General features: G+C 43.0%; 1 protein-coding gene across 3 annotated transcripts in view; it reads left to right on the forward strand.

The window, feature by feature from the left end:
* The window catches only part of EHMT1 (euchromatic histone lysine methyltransferase 1), a 153111-nt gene continuing 133121 nt past the window's right edge, over positions 1-19990 (forward strand). The window contains exon 1 of one of the 3 annotated variants that reach the window (XM_060608063.2): positions 1-107. In XM_060608063.2, coding sequence (XP_060464046.1) covers positions 45-107 — 63 coding nt within the window. In that variant the 5' untranslated portion in view covers positions 1-44. The remainder of the gene's footprint in view (positions 108-19990) is intronic. The other 2 variants (XM_060608064.2, XM_060608067.2) reach the window with 2 other exon arrangements.

Below are 19990 nucleotides of genomic sequence, written 5' to 3' on the forward strand. Positions count from 1 at the left end.
AACCAGCCCCGCCCCGCCCTGAGCCGCGAGGCGCGGGCGGGGCGATGGCGCGCGGGAGGGGCGGGGCCACGCTGCGGGCCCGGGCCATGGCCGCCGCCGATGCCGAGGTGAGGAGCGGGGCGGCGGGCCGGCGGCGGCGGGGGCGGCGGGCGCGGAGCCGGCGGGCGCGGAGCCGACGGGCGGGCGGGCGCACGGGCAGGCGGGGGCGCCGAGCCGGCGGGGGCCGGGCGGGCCCGCGCCTCCCCGCCGCCGCCGCCGCCGCCGCCGCCGCGCCTCAGGCCGAGGCCGGGCCGAGGCCGCCGGCGTCCGGGCCGCGCCGCGCGGGGCGCGCTTTGTGCGGCCGGCTGGCGGGGGGCGGCCGGCGGGCGGGGGGCGGCGGGCGGGGCGCGCGGTGAGGGCCGGCCGCCCGCGTCCGCGCCGCCGCCCCCGCGCGCCCCGGGCCTCGGCCGGGAGCCCCGCTGAAGGGGCGGAGGACAAAAGGGAAAGTGGGGCGAGCCGGCCAACTTCGCGGCGCGAGCCGAGGCGAGGCCGTCCGCTCCCGGCGCCTCTCCTGCGCCCCGCTGACCTTTCACTTTGTTCCGAATAGGATGGCACCGTCTTTAACGAAAAGTTGGCCGGCCCGGCGCGCTTCTCCCCAGACAATGCTGCCCAGCCCTGGCGGCTGTCAGAAGCAGGAATGCACGACTTCAGTTTATTTCTAAACAAACTGCCTAAGCGGGCTTTGGATATAAAAAAGTTCCCATTCTCTTGTAAATGCTGTGTTGTCTTCCCTTTTGCTAATTCTCAAGGATAGTTTGTTTCCTAGCTTGTAGCAGCAGAGAAAGCAAACTCTTCTGAGATGGACCACTAGCTTCCCACTGAAGGGAAAAGCAAGCAGGAGGCAGCGTGCCCGTGGAAATGCAGAGATAGTGCGGTCTTCCGGCTGACATAAGGGACCGGTTTGGAAAAAAGTGGTGATCTAAAAGTTTTTCTCTGAAAGTGCTTTCATGCGTGGTAACAAATGCGGAGACTTCTAAAGATCAGAAAGCAAAGGTGTAGTAAGGAGCTGATACGATAACCTGGTGCAGAGTAACGGATGGTCTTTTTATTCATCTTTTTCCTGCATTTTTGGGAGTGTTGATAGTAAGCTGCGGGGTGCAGGGAATTTTTGAAATTCAGTGCAAGGAGTGCTGATTGAATTCCTACCATACCTTCAAGGAATGTATTAGGCTCTGGACCAAGTGGGTAAATTAGTTAACTTTAAAAGTCACTTCCCAGTCTGTAGGAGAGAAGATGTACAGTGATTGATGATATGTATTGAGCGCTTGCTGTGACTCAGGGTACTGACTTGCTTACTTTGGGTAAGTTCTCTCATTTAGGTTTCTCTGCTCTGTGCAGCAGGTACTGTTATTTCCTAGTTAGCAGATGAGGAAAACAAGACTTAGAGGAGATTGAATGACTTGGCCTAGTCAGTTATAGTACTCGCACTTTTTCGGTGTTCGGCACATAGTAGGTTTTTCATAAATAATTGACGAGCAGGTGACCCCAGATGGCTCTCATTCCACAGGCAGCCTTGAATAGAGACCTTGACTGAACCAGTGATAATGACGGCCTGTGTTCACTAAGCCCTTACCTGTGTCCCGTCCTGGTATAGTGCTTTGCATGAATTCGCTCATTAAAGCCTAACAGCGATCTTCTGAGGTGGGTACTGTTACATTCCTATTTGCAGGTGAAGAAACAGGCAGAGTGCATCCCAGGGTTTCAGAGCTTAGGCCAAAGGTGGATGCAGACAGTTTGGCCTGAGAGCCTGTGTTCATTGTTCATTTAAACATGTGCTGTATCTTTGGTGGTCCCTTTCCGTCAATAAAAGCTCTGGGTTTAGATTCATGATTTTAAGTGTTTATTGTGGAGGTGCGTGATAGGGTAAGGGGCCTTCTGGACGGTGGGTAGGCAAGGATCATCTGTTGCCGCTAAATCTGGGCAATGGTTTCTGGATCAGGATTGCCAAATGATTGAACCAGCAAAGTGAACACTTGAAACTTACCAAATTGCATGTTTATTCTTTTCTCTTTTTCTTGACCTAGAGAGAGAGTCACCACTTTTTCACGCTAAAGATTAGTGGAGTATATCCCCTGCCCCCATTTTGTTGATTAGTAAGTGGGGGCTCTTGGGACTTAATGTGTATTCAGTATTGCCTGGGACCAGAGCACAGGGCAGTCACTTGACTTAAGGCTTTTGACCCAGGGATGTCACCTTTCAGCTGGAGGGCCTTCCCAGGCAGATCGTATGCTTTCCTAGCAGGGTGTCTACTGTGTATCTCTTTCTTTGTTATTTTTTATTTATTAAAAAAATTTTTTTTAAAGCCTATTTCTTTAGAGAGAGAGAGAGACAAAGAGAGCTCGAGTCGGGGAGGGACAGAGAGAGAGAGAGAGAGAGAGAGAGGGAGACTCGGAATCTGAAGCAGGCTCCAGGCTCCAAGCTGTCAGCACAGATCCCGACGTGGGGCTTGAACCCACGAACCATGAGATCATGACCTGACCTGAAGTTGGGCGCTTAACTGACTGAGCCACCATCCCTGTATCTCTTTCTTTAAACTTACTATTTTGTTAAAATAATCAGTGCATATGTACGTAGTTTAAAAGTCAAATGACTCAGTCTCAAATGGTAGAGCATGCAATTCTTGATCTCAGGGTTGTGAGGTTGAGCCCATGTTGGGTGTTCCTACTTAGGAAAAAAAAAAAAATGAAGTTAAAAAAAAAGTCAAATAGTGCTGAACAACATTTATAAAAAGCCACCCTCCTTCTCTCTTGCCTTTCTAGAGAGGCAGCAGCCACTTGAGTCTTTACCATTTACTTCAGGTATCTAAATCATATGCTTGTGTTGCCATATCTTCATTCACCAAGTTTAGGGGTTATTTGTTGGCTTCCAGTGACTGTAGATGAGGACTTCAGTTCTCTCATACCTTCTGTGTCTCATTCAGAAAACTCACAATTCTGGTTAGATTCACATCTAAAATCCTGTCTGTTAGGTTCACATCTAAAATTCTCAGTCTCTTCAAGTCATTATTGTGCCATGTGGAGCCAGGTAGTAAACCTACAACTGTTTTTCTTTCTTTTTCTTTTTCTCTTTCTTTCTTTTTTTTAAAAGATTTTATTTTTATTTATTTTTTTTAAAATTTTTTTTTTTTTTAACGTTTATTTATTTTTGAGACAGAGACAGAGCATGAACGGGGGAGGGTCAGAGAGAGAGGGAGACACAGAATCTGAAACAGGCTCCAGGCTCTGAGCTGTCAGCACAGAGCCCGATGCGGGGCTCGAACTCACAGACTGTGAGATCGTGACCTGAGCCGAAGTCGGCCGCTTAACTGACTGAGCCACCCAGGCGCCCCAGAGATTTTATTTTTAAGTAATCTCTACACCCAGTGTGGAGAACTCACGACCCCGAGACTAAGAATCATGCAGTCCACCTGCTGAGCACCAGGCACCCTGTATTTCTTTTTTTTTGTGTATCCTGCAGCCTTTTTTCTTCCCTGGAGTTAATAATTGCCTTATTTTTCATTTGTCTGGTTTTCTTTGAACCTCAGAATAACGTTCTTGCACTTTCTATTCTGTAAAATGTTTCTCAATTTAAGTTTCCTCCATTTAGCCCAGTCAGATCACTGTTCAGTTCCTCGGTGGTCCTGAGTCGCCCTGCCCAAGTCAGGATGCGCTTGTTCTCTTGGCTTGGTGCACACTCTCATCCTGGAATTCTTCCTGTCATTCTTCAGTAATGACCCCCTTTCCCTGCATCTAATGTCTCCCCTCTGTGTTTACTCACTAATGGTGGTGGAACACATTGCCCAGTAGCTTCCCAGGAATTTTTTGGGAGGCAGAGTTTTCAGACTTGCATGTCTGAAAAAGTACTTAGTCTACCACTATAGTTAAAGAGTAAGTTTGGCTGGGTTTGGTGTTCCAGGTTGCAAGTAATTTTTAAGTTATCGCTCTAGTGTCTTCTAGTTTTCATCATTGCTGTTGAGAAGTCCAGTGTGATTGTTATTCCTTTGTTTTTTTTTTCATTAAAAATTTTTTTTTAATGTTTATTTTTGAGAGAGAGAAAGAGAAACAGAGCATGAGTGGGGGGAGGAGCAGAGAGAGATGGAGACACAGAATCTGAAGCAGGCTCCAGGCTCAGAGCTGTCAGCACAGAGCCTGACTCAGGGCTTGAACCCACCAGCTGTGAGATCATGACCTGAGCTGAAGTCAGATGCTCAACCGACTGGAGCCACCCAGGCACCCCTATTATTCCTTTGTAACCATTATTCCCCCACCCAATTTTTAGGATCATTGCATCCTTGATTTTCATAATTTCTATGATGTGCCTTAATTGTAGCCTTTTTTCATTTATCATGCAGGGCATTAAATAGCACAAAATCTGGAGTTCGATGTCTTTTTGTTTATAGGAAATTTTGTATAATATATTTGAGCTACTCAGTTTAGTTTCTACCATTCATTTGAATGTTATAGCTCCTGTACTTAGTATTCTGATTTTTAAAAGCTATTTTCCTGGTCACATCTTGATCTTGTTCTACCTTTTGGGAGCATTTTTGACTATTCTAATTCTTTCACAGAATTTTTAATTTCCCTTTTCATATTTACATATTATTTATTCTCTTTTTCTTTTGTAATGATTCCTATTCTTGTTTAACGTATACAGTGATTGCTTAATTTTAGTTAAATATCCTAGAGTACAGTTAAAATTTTTAATTTATGTTTTTATTTTGAGAGAGAGAGAGGGTGCGAGTGTGCGCAAATGGGGGAGGAGCAGAGGGAGAGAGAGCGCACATCTCAAGCAGGCTCCAGGCTGTCATCTTGGAGCCTGACATGGGCTCCAGGCCACAAATTGTGAGACCATTACCCAAATGGAAATCAAGAGTCGGACGCTTAACCAGCCGAGCCACCAAGTGCCCCTTAAAATTTGTTTTTTTTTTTTAAATTTTTTAAATTTTTTTTATTTATTTTTGAGACAGAGAGAGACAGAGCTTGAACAGGGCAGGGGCAGAGAGAGAGGGAGACACAGAATCGGAAGCAGGCTCCAGGCTCTGAGCCATCAGCCCAGAGCCCGACGCGGGGCTCGAACTCATGGACTGTGAGATCGTGTCCTGAGCTGAAGTCGGACGCTTAACCGACTGAGCCACCCAGGCGCCCCAAAATATGTTTTTTTTTAGGTTTTAACTGTAGGGTTGCCTGGTGGCTCAGTGGTAAATGTCTGACTCTTGATTTGATTTCCGCTCGGGTCATGATCTCACTGTTCATGGGATTGAGCCCTGGGTCGGGTCTGCACTGACTTGGAGCCTGTTAGGGATTCTCTCTCTCAAATAAACCAAAAAAAAAAAAAAAAAAATATTATCTTAAGAGGCTCCTGGGTGGCTCAGTCAGTTGAGCTTCTGACTTTGGCTCAGGTCATGATCTTGCAGTTCATGAGTTCAAGCCTCACGTCGGGTTCTGTGCTGACAGCTTGGCACCTGGAGCCTGCTTCAGATTCTATGTCTTCCTTTCTCTGTCTGCTTCTCCCTGCTCGTACTCTGCCTCTCTCTCTCTCTCTCTCTCTCTCTCTGTCTCTCAAAAAATAAATATTAAAAAAATTATTTTTTAATTTTAAAAAATTATTTTAAAATTACTGTTTCCTGATTTTTTGTTTCTCCTGCATTCCTCTTTGCTGTTGTATTTTTTGATCTTTTTCTTTCATTCTGGAAAGCTTCTTCCAATGTCTGGTGATTCTGGGCTGTTTATTCACCTTTAAGAATAAAGTGCTAAAAATGGAGGGCTAAGTGTTTGGGGGCTTCTTTGCTTGTGGCTTCAGTGGAGGGTGATGACTGAATTTTTGTTGGCTCTCCTCCAGATGTTACTGTCCCCTGGTTTGGCTTCCTCAGAGAAGCCTCCTTGTCTCTCGCCTTGCTGGTGTTAAGCTGGACATTCTGGAGCTAGGTTAAAGGGGAGGAGGAGGAGGAGTAGGAGGAGGAGGAGGAGGAGGAAGGTCTTCCCGTGGCTCAGTACATAGCCTTTAATTTACCTAATCTCCCTGCTTTGTGCCCACTGTCCCCAAGTGTGGCACACTTCTGGTAGAGTTTTACAGAGCTTGCCCTTCTGGTCTCTGCGGCTACCAGTGAGGAGTTCTTTGCTGACTGGGTAGGAGGGGCCTGGAGACCTGAAAGTCCAGTGCTCTCTGTATGTATTCTTACACCCACACCCCTTTTTAGCCCAGGCATCATCCCCTTCTTCTGAGCCTCTCCATGGTTCTGTGGGGTCAGTCAGCCTGCTTCTCAGCAGTAACCCCGGATTTAGGCTGCCCTTTCTCTGTTCTGTGCATTGATTTAGCTTTCCTCCATCTTCCCATTCATATTTTGTGTATGGGTCTCAAATGTCTCTTGGGTGGAGTTTATGTTTCTCGTTCCTGTTCTTGTCTTTGGTTGATTTTTGATAAGAGAAGGGGGTGGAAAGTGTTCTGCCATGTAGAAATGAGAAGCATTTTCTGTAAATCTTGAGAAGTGAGTTTTCATGCACACTGAAAGCATAGCTCTCCTGTGCAAAGGGCTGCTTTCTCTCAGGATCTTACTATGTGGTTTGTGTTTCTGGACTCATGACTGGGGAAGGTTCTGGAGTCATAATAAAGGTAAGCAAGACCAATGAATGTATCTTACTTAGCCCTAATGCTCAAAGGACATCTGTGGGTAGCTTAGTTGTCGGATCTCACGTGTGATGATCCTTGCCCGAGTGGGGGCTAGAGTCTTAGTTTTCTGCTTCCTGTCCATAACCCAAAACAATTTTGTATGTTTGACCACATGCACTGATCACAGCAGCCAGACCTGTGTTGGGAAAGGCTCCAGGAGGAAGATGGGTTAGCCCAGGTCTTAAAGGAGGTGAGGTGTGAATTGGAATGCTGAGGCACACTATGCACATTTAAAAAAAAAAAAAAAAAAAAAAAAAAGCATTTTTAACAAATTCAGGAAATTGAAACCTAAAAATGCCGAATATTTGTCATCTATTTTTTTCTGATCTTTATGAATGCACATGCTCATATTTAAAAGTGGATATAATCAGTATGTGCTGTTTTCATTCTCTTCTTTTGTATGTTATTTCCTGTGCATCGACATCTTCAACATATTTAATAGCCACATGGTGTGTGTTATAAGGATGTCCCAGTTTCCTAGACCATGATTTGGGGGAGTCTGCATCCTTCGGTACAAGGTGGAATTACTAGGTCAGAAGGGGCGAGTGGCAGGAGGTGAGGTTGGAGAGGCAGGGCAGGGTCATATAGGGTCTTGTTGCTTTGGTAACGAGTTGGTGGTTTCCTAAGCACTGTAGACAGTCATTGAAGGATTTTAGGCACAGAATGCTATTTTGAAAAGACGACTCTGGCTGCTGTGTGGAGGGTGGATTGAAGAAAGGTCAGAAAGGAAGCAGGGGGACCAGTGAGCAGGCTCGGGCCTGTTGACGTGGTGGAGGTGCAGAGGCCAGTGGATTGAGTCAAGCTATGTATATGTGTAAATTTAATTTTTTGAGTAGATTAGTTACATGGTTCAAAATAAAAAAAAAAGTATAAAGTGAAACGTCTCTCTCCTTTGTCCCCTGTCCACTCAGTTCTCTTGGCAGTGTTATCGTTATTGAACCTATACAAGCAGGTACACGTGTAGATATTTTAGATTTTTTATTATGGAACTTTTTCGAACCTATTTAGAGGTAGTCAGCCTTGTGTGCCTGTCTCCCGGCATCAACATTTACCTCTTCATGGACAGTCCCCACTCCATCTGTGAATATGTTTCATCTGTGAATATTTCAGTTAGTATAAGTATTTCAGTCAATAAATACGCAGTTGCTATTCTTTTCTTTTTTTGGGTTCATATTTCTTATTTCATTTCAAATTAGGAAAAAAAAATGTGCTCTATTCATTGCCCTGGATAGATTTCTTTTAAATCTTTATTTTTTTCTTGCAGTTGTTTTGAAGATAATGGTTCATTTGTCCCAAAGCTTTCCATAACCTTGATTTTGCTGATTGCATTGCTGTGATGTTATTTGACATGTTCCTCTGTTCTGTATATTTACTGTTGTTGATATGTAAGATCTAGAGCTGCTGCTTTCCAGTATGATAGCCATCATGCCGCTCTTGAGCAGTTGAAATGTGGTTAGTGTGAATTGAGATGTGCTGTAAGTGCAAAAAACACACTGGATTTTGAAGACTTAGTGTGAAAAAGAGAATGTAAAGTATCACATTAATACTTTAAAAAATAGTGATTGCATGTTGAGATACAAATTTTGGCTATATTGGGTTAAATATTATTAAAAATAATTTGTTTCTAATTCCTTTTTTAAAATGTGATTACTAGAAAATTTAAAATTCTCTACAAGGGTTCATGCTTGTGGCTCACATTATCTCTCAGTTGGACAGCCCAGGGTTAGAGCCTGCATCAGACGTAGGTTTGTCTTTTTTTAATTTTATTTTTTATTAAAAAAATTTTTTTTAATGTTTTTATTTATTTTTGAGACAGAGAGAGACCGAGCATGAGCAGGGGAGGGGCAGAGAGAGAGGGAGACACGGAATCTGAAGGAGGCTCCAGGCTCTGAGCTGTCTGCACAGAGCCCGATGCGGGGCTTGAATCCATGGACTGTGAGATCATGACCTGAGCCTAAGTCAGATGCTCAACTGACTGAGCCACCAGGTGCCCCCCCCCCCCGCCTTTTTTTAAATGACTTTTTTATTTGCTCTTTTAGCCATTTCTTGTTTTTAATGATTATTTATTTTTGAGAGAGAGCTCATGTGCAGGGGAGGGGCAGAGAGAGGGAGAGGGAGACAGAGGATCCAAAGCAGGCTCTGTGCTGACAGCAGACAGCCCAGTATGGGGCTCAAACTCACGAACTGTGAGATCATGACCTGAGCTGAAGTTGGAAGCTTAACCATCTGAACTATGCAGGCGCCCCAGGTTTGTCTTTTAAAAACATTTTTTTAAATCAAGAATACTTTGTTACTAGTATTGAGATTTTTTAAGTTAAGCATAAGTCTGGTCATCTTGCAGATGTTAACAGTCATTGATATTTATTGCTTTTATTGCTCAGAATCATTAACTGCAAAATGGCAGTCTTCGTTTATTATTATGAGTACTTGTACCAAAAAAACAAACAAACAAAACTGCTTGGTTATCGTAAAGTACAACTCATGGGAAAGGAAAGATTTTTTTTTTTTTTGATCGAAGTATATTTGACATACAATAATATTACGTTAGTTTCAGTGGAGGGAACAGAGTCTTGATATTATTACGTGGAAAGCATCTGACACCCAGTTGCTTCCTAATAAGTGCTGCCTAAGAGAGGCCTAGAGGACTCTCTGTCTTGTGTAGTTTGAAAATTGTTTGCTAGGTTCAAAAATTGTTTGAAAATTGTTTGCTAGTTGTTAAACTGATTTCTGTCCTTGGAGTCTAGGTCCTCTACTCCCTGTCAGATTCCAAGGCTGTATGTAGGCTTAGAGAGTCTTGGTTGCTTGCTCATCCTTGCCCTTCGCCTGTGTTTTGTGAGCTCCTTGAACACTAGAGTGAAACAAAATGCCAGCTGTATTATGGGCTGGTGAAAGGGCAAGATCAAGTGTTGCCCCATCTCTGGCTCATTGGCTCTTCTGTTTTCCTTCTCTTACAGAAGTGGTCTGTTAGGATCTGCCATTATGGGTCTGTAATGTCGGTCCCCATACAAATTCAATAACAGTAAGACATTTAGCCAAAACATAAAGACAGTTTCTGGGAGGACTTTATTAATGTATGGCACATAACACAGAAAAATGCACATTAGTGCGCGGTTGACTCTTGAACAACATGGGTTTAAACTGCTGATCCACTTACACAAGATTTGTTTTGATAAATACAGTACAGTATTCTAAAGTGCTCTCCTTATGATTTTCTTAACATTTTTCTCTAGTGTTTTTTTTTTTTATTATAACAATCCAGTATATGATATACAAAATCTGTTAATCTACTGTTTATGTTCTTGGTAAGGCTTCTGGTCAACAGTAGGCTTTTAGTTAAGTTTTTGGGGAGTCGGAAGTTACATGTGGATTTTCAAGTGCACGGGGCTGGCACCCTGACTGTCTAAGTTATTCATGCGTCAGCTGCACTAGAACATGGTGTCTAGGAAGAGAGATACAAGAGTTTTAGTTCTTTCAAATATGGGTGCTTTCTTTTTCTTTTCCTTTTTCTTGCCTGATTGCTCTTATTAGAACCTGCATTAAAAAGTTGAATGGAAGTGGTGAAAGCAGCCCACCCATCTCATTTCTGTTTTTGGGGGAAAGTGTTCAGTCTTTTACCATCAAGGATGATGTTAGCCTTGAGTTTTCATAGATGCCTTTTATCAGGTTGAGGAAGTTCCCTTCTATTCCCAGTTTATTGAGTGGTTTTGTTTTTTTTGTTTTTTTAATCAGAAAGGGATATTGGGTTTTAAGTGCTTCTGCATGTGTTGAGGTGATCATACGGTTTTATCCTTTGTTCTGTTAATATGGCGTATCACGTTGATTTTCATTATGTTGAAACAACTCTTTCTGCGGTGAATCCACTTTGTCATGATACCTGATCCTTTTTACATCTTGCTGCATTTGGTTCAGTAGTATTTTGTTGAGGATTTTTGCATCAGAATTCATAAAGGATGTTATATTGGTCTGTAGTTTTTCTTTTTTATTGATGTCTTTTAGCGTTTGGTGTCACGGTAATACTGGCTCTATGAGTTGGCAAGTGTATTCTATTTTTTGGAAGTGTCTGTGAACTATTGGTGTTATTTGTTCTTTAAATGTTTGGTAGAATTCACTTGTGAGGCAGTTTAGTTCTGGGCTTCTCTTTGTTGGAAGTTTTTTCATTATTAACTTAAAAAAATTTTTTTAAATGTTTATTTTTGAGAGAAAGAGAGAGAGACAGAGAGGGAGGGAGGGAGGGGGAGGGGCCGAGAGAGAGGAAGACACAGAATCTGAAGCAGGTTCCAGGCTCTGAGCTGTCAGCACAGAACCCAATGTGGAACTCGAACCCATGAACTGCAAGATCATGACCTGAGCTGAAGTCAGACACTTAACTGACTGAGCCACTCAGGTGCCCCTCATTATTAATTTCTTGTTATAGATATTTAGGGTTTATATTCTTATTTTTGGTGTTTTATGTCTTTCTAGGAATATGTTCATTTTATCTACTTTATTGGCTTACAGTTGCTTAGAGTATTCCCTTATAATTCTCTCTCTCTCTCTCTCTCTTTTTTAGAAGGTTGGTAGTAATATTCCCTCTTTCATTTCTGATATTAGTAATTTGGGTCTTCTCTCTTTTTTTTTTTGTCAGTTTAGCCAAAGTTTTGTGAGTTATGTTGAAGTTTCAAAGAAGTAACTTTTCATTTTGTTGATACTCTTTATTTTTTATTCTCTTTTCATTTATTTCCACTCTTATCTTTATTTACTTTCTTCCGCTTGCTTTGGATTTAATTTGCCCTTTTTCTAGTTTCTTAAGGTGGAAGCTTAGGATCTTGGTTTGAGTTCTTCTATTCTGATTGATAAAGGAATTTAAAGCTATACATTTCCCTCAAAGCACTTTTTAATTTGTGTTATGGTTGATTTGTATTCCCCAAAAAGATATGTCCTGTTTCCGCTCCCCCCCCCCCCCCCGCCCCGCCGCCCCGTACCTCAGAATGTGACCTTGTTTGTAGATGGGGATCATTATAGATGAGTTCAGATGAGGTTCAGAATAGCATGGTCCCCAATACAATGTGACTGGTGCCAGCATAAGAGAGAAGAGTGCTTTGTGAGGACAGGCTTACCTGGAGGGGACCTACAAGTTAAGCAACATCAAGGATTGCCTGTGAACACCTGGAAGCTGGAGGCACAATAAAGACCCCCTAGAGCCATCAGAGAGAGTGCAGCTCAGCTGGCACCTTGATTTTGGATGTCTGGCTTCCAGAATTATGAGATAATGAATTTATGTTGTTTTAACTCACCCAGTTATGATACTCTTGTATGGCAGTCCTAGAAAACTAAAACAAGCTCCTCCTCTAAATTTTGATATGTTGTATTTTAATTTTTTTTTCAGTTCAGAATATTTTCTGTTTTCCCTTGTGATATCTTTGACTCATGGATGATTATTTGTTTCTTTTTTATTTTTTCTAACTTAAAACAAATTTTTTTTAAGAGAGAGTGAGTGCAAGCGGGAGAGGGGGCAGGGAGAGAGACAGAATCTCAAGGTCCACGCTCAGTGCAGAAGCTGACGTGGGGCTTGGTCTCACAACCATGACATCATGATCTGAGCTGAAATCTTGAGTCAGACACTTAACCGACTGTACTATCTAGGTGTGCCTGTTTCTTCTTTTTCTTTTTTTAGAGAGAGAGTGCATGTCCATGGGGAAGGAGCAGAGGGAGGGAGGGAGAGAGAGAGAGAGAGAGAGAGAAAATCTTAAGCAGGTTCCATGCTCAGAGTAGAGCCTGATGTGGGGCTCATTCCCACAACCCTTGGATCATGATCTCAGCCAAAAGCAAGAGTCAGATGCTCAACCTACTGAGCCTCCTGAGTGCCCTGCCCATTTTTTATTTTGTTTTTGGTAGGCTCTATGCCCATGATGGGGCTTGACTCACAACCCTGAGATTAATAGTTACGTGCTCTACCACCTGAGCCAGCCAGGAGCCCCGATCCATGGATTATATAGAAGTATGTTTAATTTCCAAGTATTTAGGTATTTACTAGATTTCGCTATTTTGTTGGTTTTTAATATAATTCTATTACAGTCAGAAGACATACTTTAATTTCATTTTATTTCAATTAGTTAATTTCTTAAAAATGGCTCAGATTATGTTCTGTCTTGAAGAGTGTTTGATGAGTGCCTGAACAGAATGAGTACTGTGCAGTCCTTAGGTAGGTTGTTTCTCTGTGTTAGATGGAGCTGGTCTGTGGTGTGGAATCTTACTCATTCTTCCTTGTTGTCTTTTTAGTGATTCTGTTAGTTACTGGCAGTAAAGTTTTGGAGTCTCCTGGTATTGTTACATTTTCTTTTCTTTTTAGTCATTATCAGTGTTTGCTTCATGTGTTTTGAGGCTGTTAGTTGTGTGTGTATTTATAGTTGTTATATCTACCTGTTATTTTGACTCTTTCATCATTATGAAATGTCCCTCTTTGTCTCTGGCAATAGTTCTTTTTTTAAGGCCTGTTTTGTCTGATAACCATGTAGCCCTTTGGGTTCTAATTTGTGGTTTCTCTTTGTAGCTCGTTTTCCCACTTTTGCTTTTAAGCTCTTCGTATCTTTCAATCTAAGATGTTTCTTATAGACAGCATACAGTTGGATCATATATATGTACATATATATATGTACATATATGTGTTTTTTATATGTCGTCTGTCTTTTATTTTATTTTTTTTTTTAATGTTTATTTATTTTTGAGACAGAGAGAGACAGAGCATGAACAGGGGAGGGGCAGAGAGAGAGGGAGACACAGAATCCGAAACAGGCTCCAGGCTCTGAGCTGTCAGCACAGAGCCCGACGTGGGGCTTGAACTCACGGACCGCGAGATCGTGACCTGAGCCGAAGTCGGCCGCTTAACCAACTGAGCCACCCAGGCGCCCCTGTCGTCTGTCTTTTAATTTGAGTATTTAATCTCCTTACATCTAATGTAATTACTAAAAAGGTAGGATTTGCTTTATTAGTTTGGTCGTTGTTTTCTGTATTTCTTACGTCTTTGTTTCTCTGTTCCTCCATTCCTTTCTTTTGTGTGTTTTTTTTCCCTTAAAGTTCTTTATTTTGAGAGAACATGAGTGGGGGAGGGGCAGGGAGAGAGGAAGAGAGAGAGAATCCCAAGCAGGCTCTGCATTGTCAGCGCAGGGCCTTATGTGAGGCTCCGCATGCTCGCCAACATCTGTTGTTGCTTGAGTTGTTACTGTTAGCCATTCTGACGGGTGTAAGGTGGTATCTCATTGTGGTTTTGATTTGTATTTCCCTGATGAGGAGTGGTGTTGAGCACTTTTTCATGTGTCGGTCGGCCATCTGGATGTCTTCTTTGGAGAAGTGTTTATTCATGTCTTTTGTCCCTTTCTTCACTGGATTATTTGTTTTTTGGGTGTTGAGTTTGATAAGGTCTTTATAGATTTTGGATACTAACCCTTTACCTGATACGTCATTTACAAATATCTTCTCCCATTCCTTTGGTTGCCTTTTAGTTTTAGTTTTGGTGATTTTTTCCTTCGCTGTGCAGAAGCTTTTTATTTTGATGAGGTTCCAGTGGTTCATTTTTGCTTTTGTTTCCGTTGTCTCCAGAGATGTGTTGAGTAAGAAGTTGCCGCGGCTGAGGTCAGAGAGGCTTTTGCCTGCTTTCTCCTCGAGGACTTTGATGGCTTCCTGTCTTGCATTTAGGTCTTTCATCCATTTTGGGTTTATTTTTGTGTCTGGTGTAAGAAAGTGGTCCAGGTTCATTTTTCTGCATGTCACTGTCCAGTTTTCCCAGCACCACTTGCTGAAGAGACTGTCTTTATTTCATTGGATATTCTTTCCTGCTTTGTCAAAGATTAGTTGGCCATACGTTTGTGGGTCTGTTTCTGGGTTCTCTATTCTGTTCCATTGATCTAAGTGTCTGTTCGTGCCAGTACCATACTGTCTTGATGATGACAGCTTTGTAGTATAGCTTGAAGTCTGGGATTGTGATGCTTCCTGCTTTGGTTTTTTTTTTCAAGATTGCTTTGGCTATTCAGGGTCTTTTCTGGTTCCACACAAATTTTAGGATTATTTGTTCTAGCTCTGTCAAGAAGGCTGGTGTTACTTTGATAGGGATTGCATTGAATATGTCGATTGCTTTTGGTAGTACCGACATGTTAACAATATTTGTTCTTCCTATCCAGGAGCATGGAATCTTTTTCCATTTTTTTGTGTCTTCTTCCATTTCTTTCATAAGCTTTCTATAGTTTTCAGTGTATAGATTTTTCACCTCTTTGGTTAGGTTTATTCCTAGGTATTTTATGGTTTTTCTGCAACTGTAAATGAATCGATTTCTTGATTTCTCTTTCTGTCGCTTCATTCTTGGTTGAAAGACTTTCTTAATGTTTCTTATAGAGTAGGTCTGCCAGTGACAGATTCTCTTGTTTATATTAAATGCTTTAATTTCTTCTTCATTTATGGAAGCACTTTGGTGTGTGTAGAATTCCTGGTTGACATTCTTTCACCCCTTTGAGTGTGTCATCTTCACTGCCTTCTGGCCTCTGGTTTCTAATGAGAGATCAGCTTCTAATCTTATCAAGGATCTCTCTTACATGAAATGAGTTGGTTCTTTCTTGTTGCATTCGAAATTCTCTTTTGGCTTTCAGCAATTTGATTATGATGTGTCTAGGTGAGTATCTCTTTGAGTTTATCTTATTTGGAGTTTGTTGAGCTTAGAATTTTCTGACTTTCCTGATTATTGCTTTCCTGTGAATTGTGAATTGGCTTTGTCTGTAATGCCAATGTTTACTATTGTCTTCTTCTCTGGTTAGGGTGTCTGATAAGCACAGTGCTTTGCCATCAGAGTCAATAGCATAGTAATCTGTGGGTTAAAAGCATGTTTTTCAAAGTCCACCATTCTTTTTTTTTTCTTATTTTGTTGTGATAGATATACACTGGTTACAACGGCAAAAATGTCCAGTCAGAGTAGACCTCGGTGCAGGTGCATTTGCCTGTCATTGCCGAGCTCTCCCTCATAGCATGAAAACAGACCACAAACCATGTGTGGACAAACGAGCCTGGCTGTGTGCCACTGTATGTGTGGATATTGGGATTTGAATTGCAGATGATTTTTATGATTTAAAAAAAACATCTTTGGCTTTCAGGCTTTCAGGTGGCAGGCTCTGGTTTGCTGACTTCTGATGGGGATGTATTCCCTATGCTTCCAGAGCACCCCGTCCTTTGTCAGGACACATATCTGTGGGGTTTTATTTTTTAATTTTTTGAGTAATCTCCCCACCTATCATGGGACTTGAACTCACAACCAGGAGTTGCATGTTCTACCGACTAAGCCAGCCAGGCACCCCACATACTTTGTTTTAATTACTGGTTGCATTATATGTTATTTCTTCGTTATTGTCTTAATGGCGAGACCGTAACCTCATTGAAGGTAGGGTTTTAACTTTTATTAGTTTCCAGCACCTTGAATATTACCTGACACATTTTAGGTGATTTGTAAATGTTGTAAAACTTCATGAAAAAGAAGGAGCTGAAATTGGTTTATGGATTTTTTTTTTTTTTTCCCTGTGGTGTTGTCTTAGGGTAAATCTTTTGGAACTAACTGGCTTCCAAATGTTTGTTCATTAGTTTGATTTTGTAACATTTAATGCCTTCCGTGTGTCAGTTTTGAACTCTTGAGCCACATCAGTATAAACATGGCACCTTGTCCCTATGGAGATTCTTGTATTCTAGTTTTTTTTTTTTTTTTTTTTTTTTTAACGTTTATTTATTTTTGAGACAGAGAGAGACAGAGCATGAACGGGGGAGGGGCAGAGAGAGAGGGAGACACAGAATCGGAAGCAGGCTCCAGGCTCCGAGCCATTAGCCCAGAGCCTGACGCGGGGCTCGAACTCACGGACCGCGAGATCGTGACCTGGCTGAAGTCGGACGCTTAACCGACTGCGCCACCCAGGCGCCCCTCTTGTATTCTAGTTTTGAGAACAACACACACAATTAGTTTGATAATTGCTTAAAAGAGAAAAATGTTGCAGAAGCACCAAAGAGGAAATGTTTAACCACTTGGGGTGGTTAAAGGAAGCTTCCTGTGTGTTCATTCCTGCTGCAGAATGATACCACAGGTGTCTTGCTCAGAATTCCAGATGGAATCTTGGAGAAAGGTTGGCTCCTGCACGTGTACAGATTGGAGTGGAGAGGTGGCTGGCATCTCCCAACAAGCTGGCCATAGCACCCCTGTGGCTTTTGAACACTTGACGTGTATGCACACCAAATTGAGATGTGTTGTGTGAAATGTACACTGGTTTACAGAGACTTACTGAGATATTTTGTATTCTTTTTAGTATTAATTATTTTATGTCGGTTGTATGCTGGAATGATAATATTTTGGAGATATATTGGGCTAAGTAAAGTTTATTACAATTAATTACTCCTATTTCTACGTCTTAAGTTTGGCTGCTAGAAAGTTTAAAATTACACTTGAGGCTTATCCTGTGTTTCTGTTGGTCAGTACTGCTCTAGCCTGAAGAACATTTGGAGTTGGCGTTCACTTTGGACCGTCTAGAATGAGAGCCCTGTAATCTAGGGGAGAGGATGAGAGATGACTTCTCCAGGGAAGGGGCTAACAAGTAAGAGGACTTAGTGGAAGTCTGGAGGAATGTCCCCATTTTGTGGGTAAGAGGAGGGAGGTATCAGGAGAGACCGGTTGGAAAGCAGACTTGCTGGCGGCTGCCCAGCTGTGGAGCCCTGTGGAACGCAGGTGCACATGTGTGGGTCAGAGCCGCCAGGAACGTGTGGGGTGTGTGGTGCAGTTCTCTCGTCTTTGCATCTGCGGCCCTGCAGGGTGCGCATGGTCATGAGCTCTGGCTCAGTGGGAGGTCTGGGGTTTGGTCCAGCATTGCCACAGATCTCCTAAGCATAGATGTGGGTTGAAACGTTAGACTCTTATTTATTTATTTTTTTAAAGTTTCTGTTTTACTTTATTATTTATTTTGAGAGAGATAGAGCACGAGTGGGGGAGGGCCAGAGAGAGGGAGAGAGAGAATCCCGACTTGGGGCTGAAACTCACACTCAAACTCACAAACCATGAGATAATGATCTGAGTCAAAATCAAGGGTTGGACGCTTAACCCACTGAGCCACCCAGGCGCCCTGAAATGTTAGACTCTTAGCTGCTTTTTAGTTTCCACATTCTATCACCCTGGCTTCACAAACATGAGGTGTTTGTGTTCATGTGCTTCTTTACTTTTCTATAAATTAAATCCTAGTGACTCGGACTTCATTCTTCCTTTGCTGTTATCAGGAACTACCTGCCACCCTGCCCTTTGAGGCTGTTGGCACCATTAACCTAGGTGTTGGGAAGTTTGTTGGTTAGTTCTCAGCCTTCATCTTACTAGACTTCTTGACAGCATTTGACATAGTAGTTCAAGAAGAAAGGAGTGCTTAGTTTTCTTCCTTGGGCTTCCAGAACCCCTTACTCTTCTGGTTTTGCCTACCACGTCAGGTCTATTTTCTCAGTCTCGTTTGCAGGACTTTTCCTCTGGAGCCTTGTGGTTACTCAAGTGCCCCAGGGCCCTATTCAGGTCCCCCTGTTCTGTGTCCCTACCCTGAACGACATCAGCCAGTGCTTTGTTGACCCCAGCGTCACCTTTGCCAGGCCTCCAGGTTCCGGGATGTATTAAGTGCTGGGAGGGCCGATGGGCACCTTCAACCCAGGGTGCAGCTGGAGCTCTCGCTGACCTCCGGAGCCTGCTCCTGTGGCCACTTGTCCTTTAGTGACTGACTCCATCTGCAGAAGGCGTTCCTCAGAAACTGCTGTTGGCTCTGCCTTTAGAGTACATCTCACGCCTGCCATAAAGGCTGTGCTGGGGCCCACGCCCGCCTCTTCTTCCCGCTTTTCCATGGCCTCCGCGATCTGTGCTCAGGAGCCTAGGTGTCCTCATAGTGTTTCTGCTGTGCACGCAGACTTCCCGTGGCTTGGGAGCTCTTCACCAGGGCCAACAAGGCCTCGTGTGGCATCAGGTCCTGGGCTCCCTACCATCTTTTCCTGTCACTTCCTCAGCTCATGCTTCAGGCCCAGTGGCCCCCTGGCTTTGTTTGTTTGTTTTTTTTAAATGTTTATTTTTGAGAGCGAGATCGCGTGAGACAGCGTGAGCAGGAGAGGGGTAGAGAGAGGGAGACGGAAGATCCGAAGTGGGCTCCATACTGACAAAGAGAGCCTGATGTGGGGTTTGAACCCACGAACTATGAGATCATGATCTGAGCTTAATGAATTTGGATGCGTAACTTGTGGAGCCCCCTGGGTGCCCTATTTTCTTTTATTTAAAAAAACTTTTTTTTTAAATTTTAGGATGCACACAAGCTGGGGAAAGGGGTGGGATGTGGGGGGAGAGAGAGAGGGAGAGGGAGAGAGAATCTTAAGCATGCTGTTGGGCACAGAGCCCGATGTGGGGCTCGGTCCCACAGCGCTGAGATGATGACCTGAGCTGAAATCAAGAGTCAGTCGCTTGACTGACTGAGCCACCCAGGCACTCTTGGGCACTCTTTTTTTTTTTTTTTTTTTTTAATTTTTTTTTAAACGTTTATTTATTTTTGAGACAGAGAGAGACAGAGCATGAACAGGGGAGGAGCAGAGAGAGAGGGAGACACAGAATGTGAAACAGGCTCCAGGCTCTGAGCTGTCAGCACAGAGCCCGACGCGGGGCTCGAACTCACGGACCGCGAGATCATGACCTGAGCCAAAGTCGGCCGCTTGACCGACTGAGCCACCCAGGCGCCCCGGGCATTCTTTTTTAAAGAATAACTTTCTTTCCTCTGTTGTCTCTCATTTTTTAGTATTACTGTAGAATGAATCTATGTTTATTAAATGCAGTCTTTTTTTTTAACGTTTTCTCTTTAGAGTGCAAATTATACCAAATTTACCATTGGAGGCTTTCAAGCAAGATTCTATTTTTTAAATTTTTGTTATTTTTCTTTTTTAAATATTTATTTAAATTCAGGTTAGTTAACATACTGTGTAGTATTGGTTTCAGGAATAGAATTTATTTATTTATTTATTTATTTATTTATTTTTTTTTTTTTTCAACGTTTTTTATTTATTTTTGGGACAGAGAGAGACAGAGCATGAACGGGGGAGGGTCAGAGAGAGAGGGAGACACAGAATCGGAAACAGGCTCCAGGCTCCGAGCCATCAGCCCAGAGCCTGACGCGGGGCTCGAACTCACGGACCGCGAGATCGTGACCTGGGTGAAGTCGGACGCTTAACCAACTGCGCCACCCAGGCGCCCCAGGAATAGAATTTAGTGATTCATCACATATAACGCTCAGTGCTCATCACAACAAGTATC

Source organism: Panthera onca, chromosome D4, assembly GCF_046562875.1.
Source record: "Panthera onca isolate mPanOnc1 chromosome D4, mPanOnc1 haplotype 2, whole genome shotgun sequence".
NCBI lineage: Eukaryota > Metazoa > Chordata > Mammalia > Carnivora > Felidae > Panthera > Panthera onca.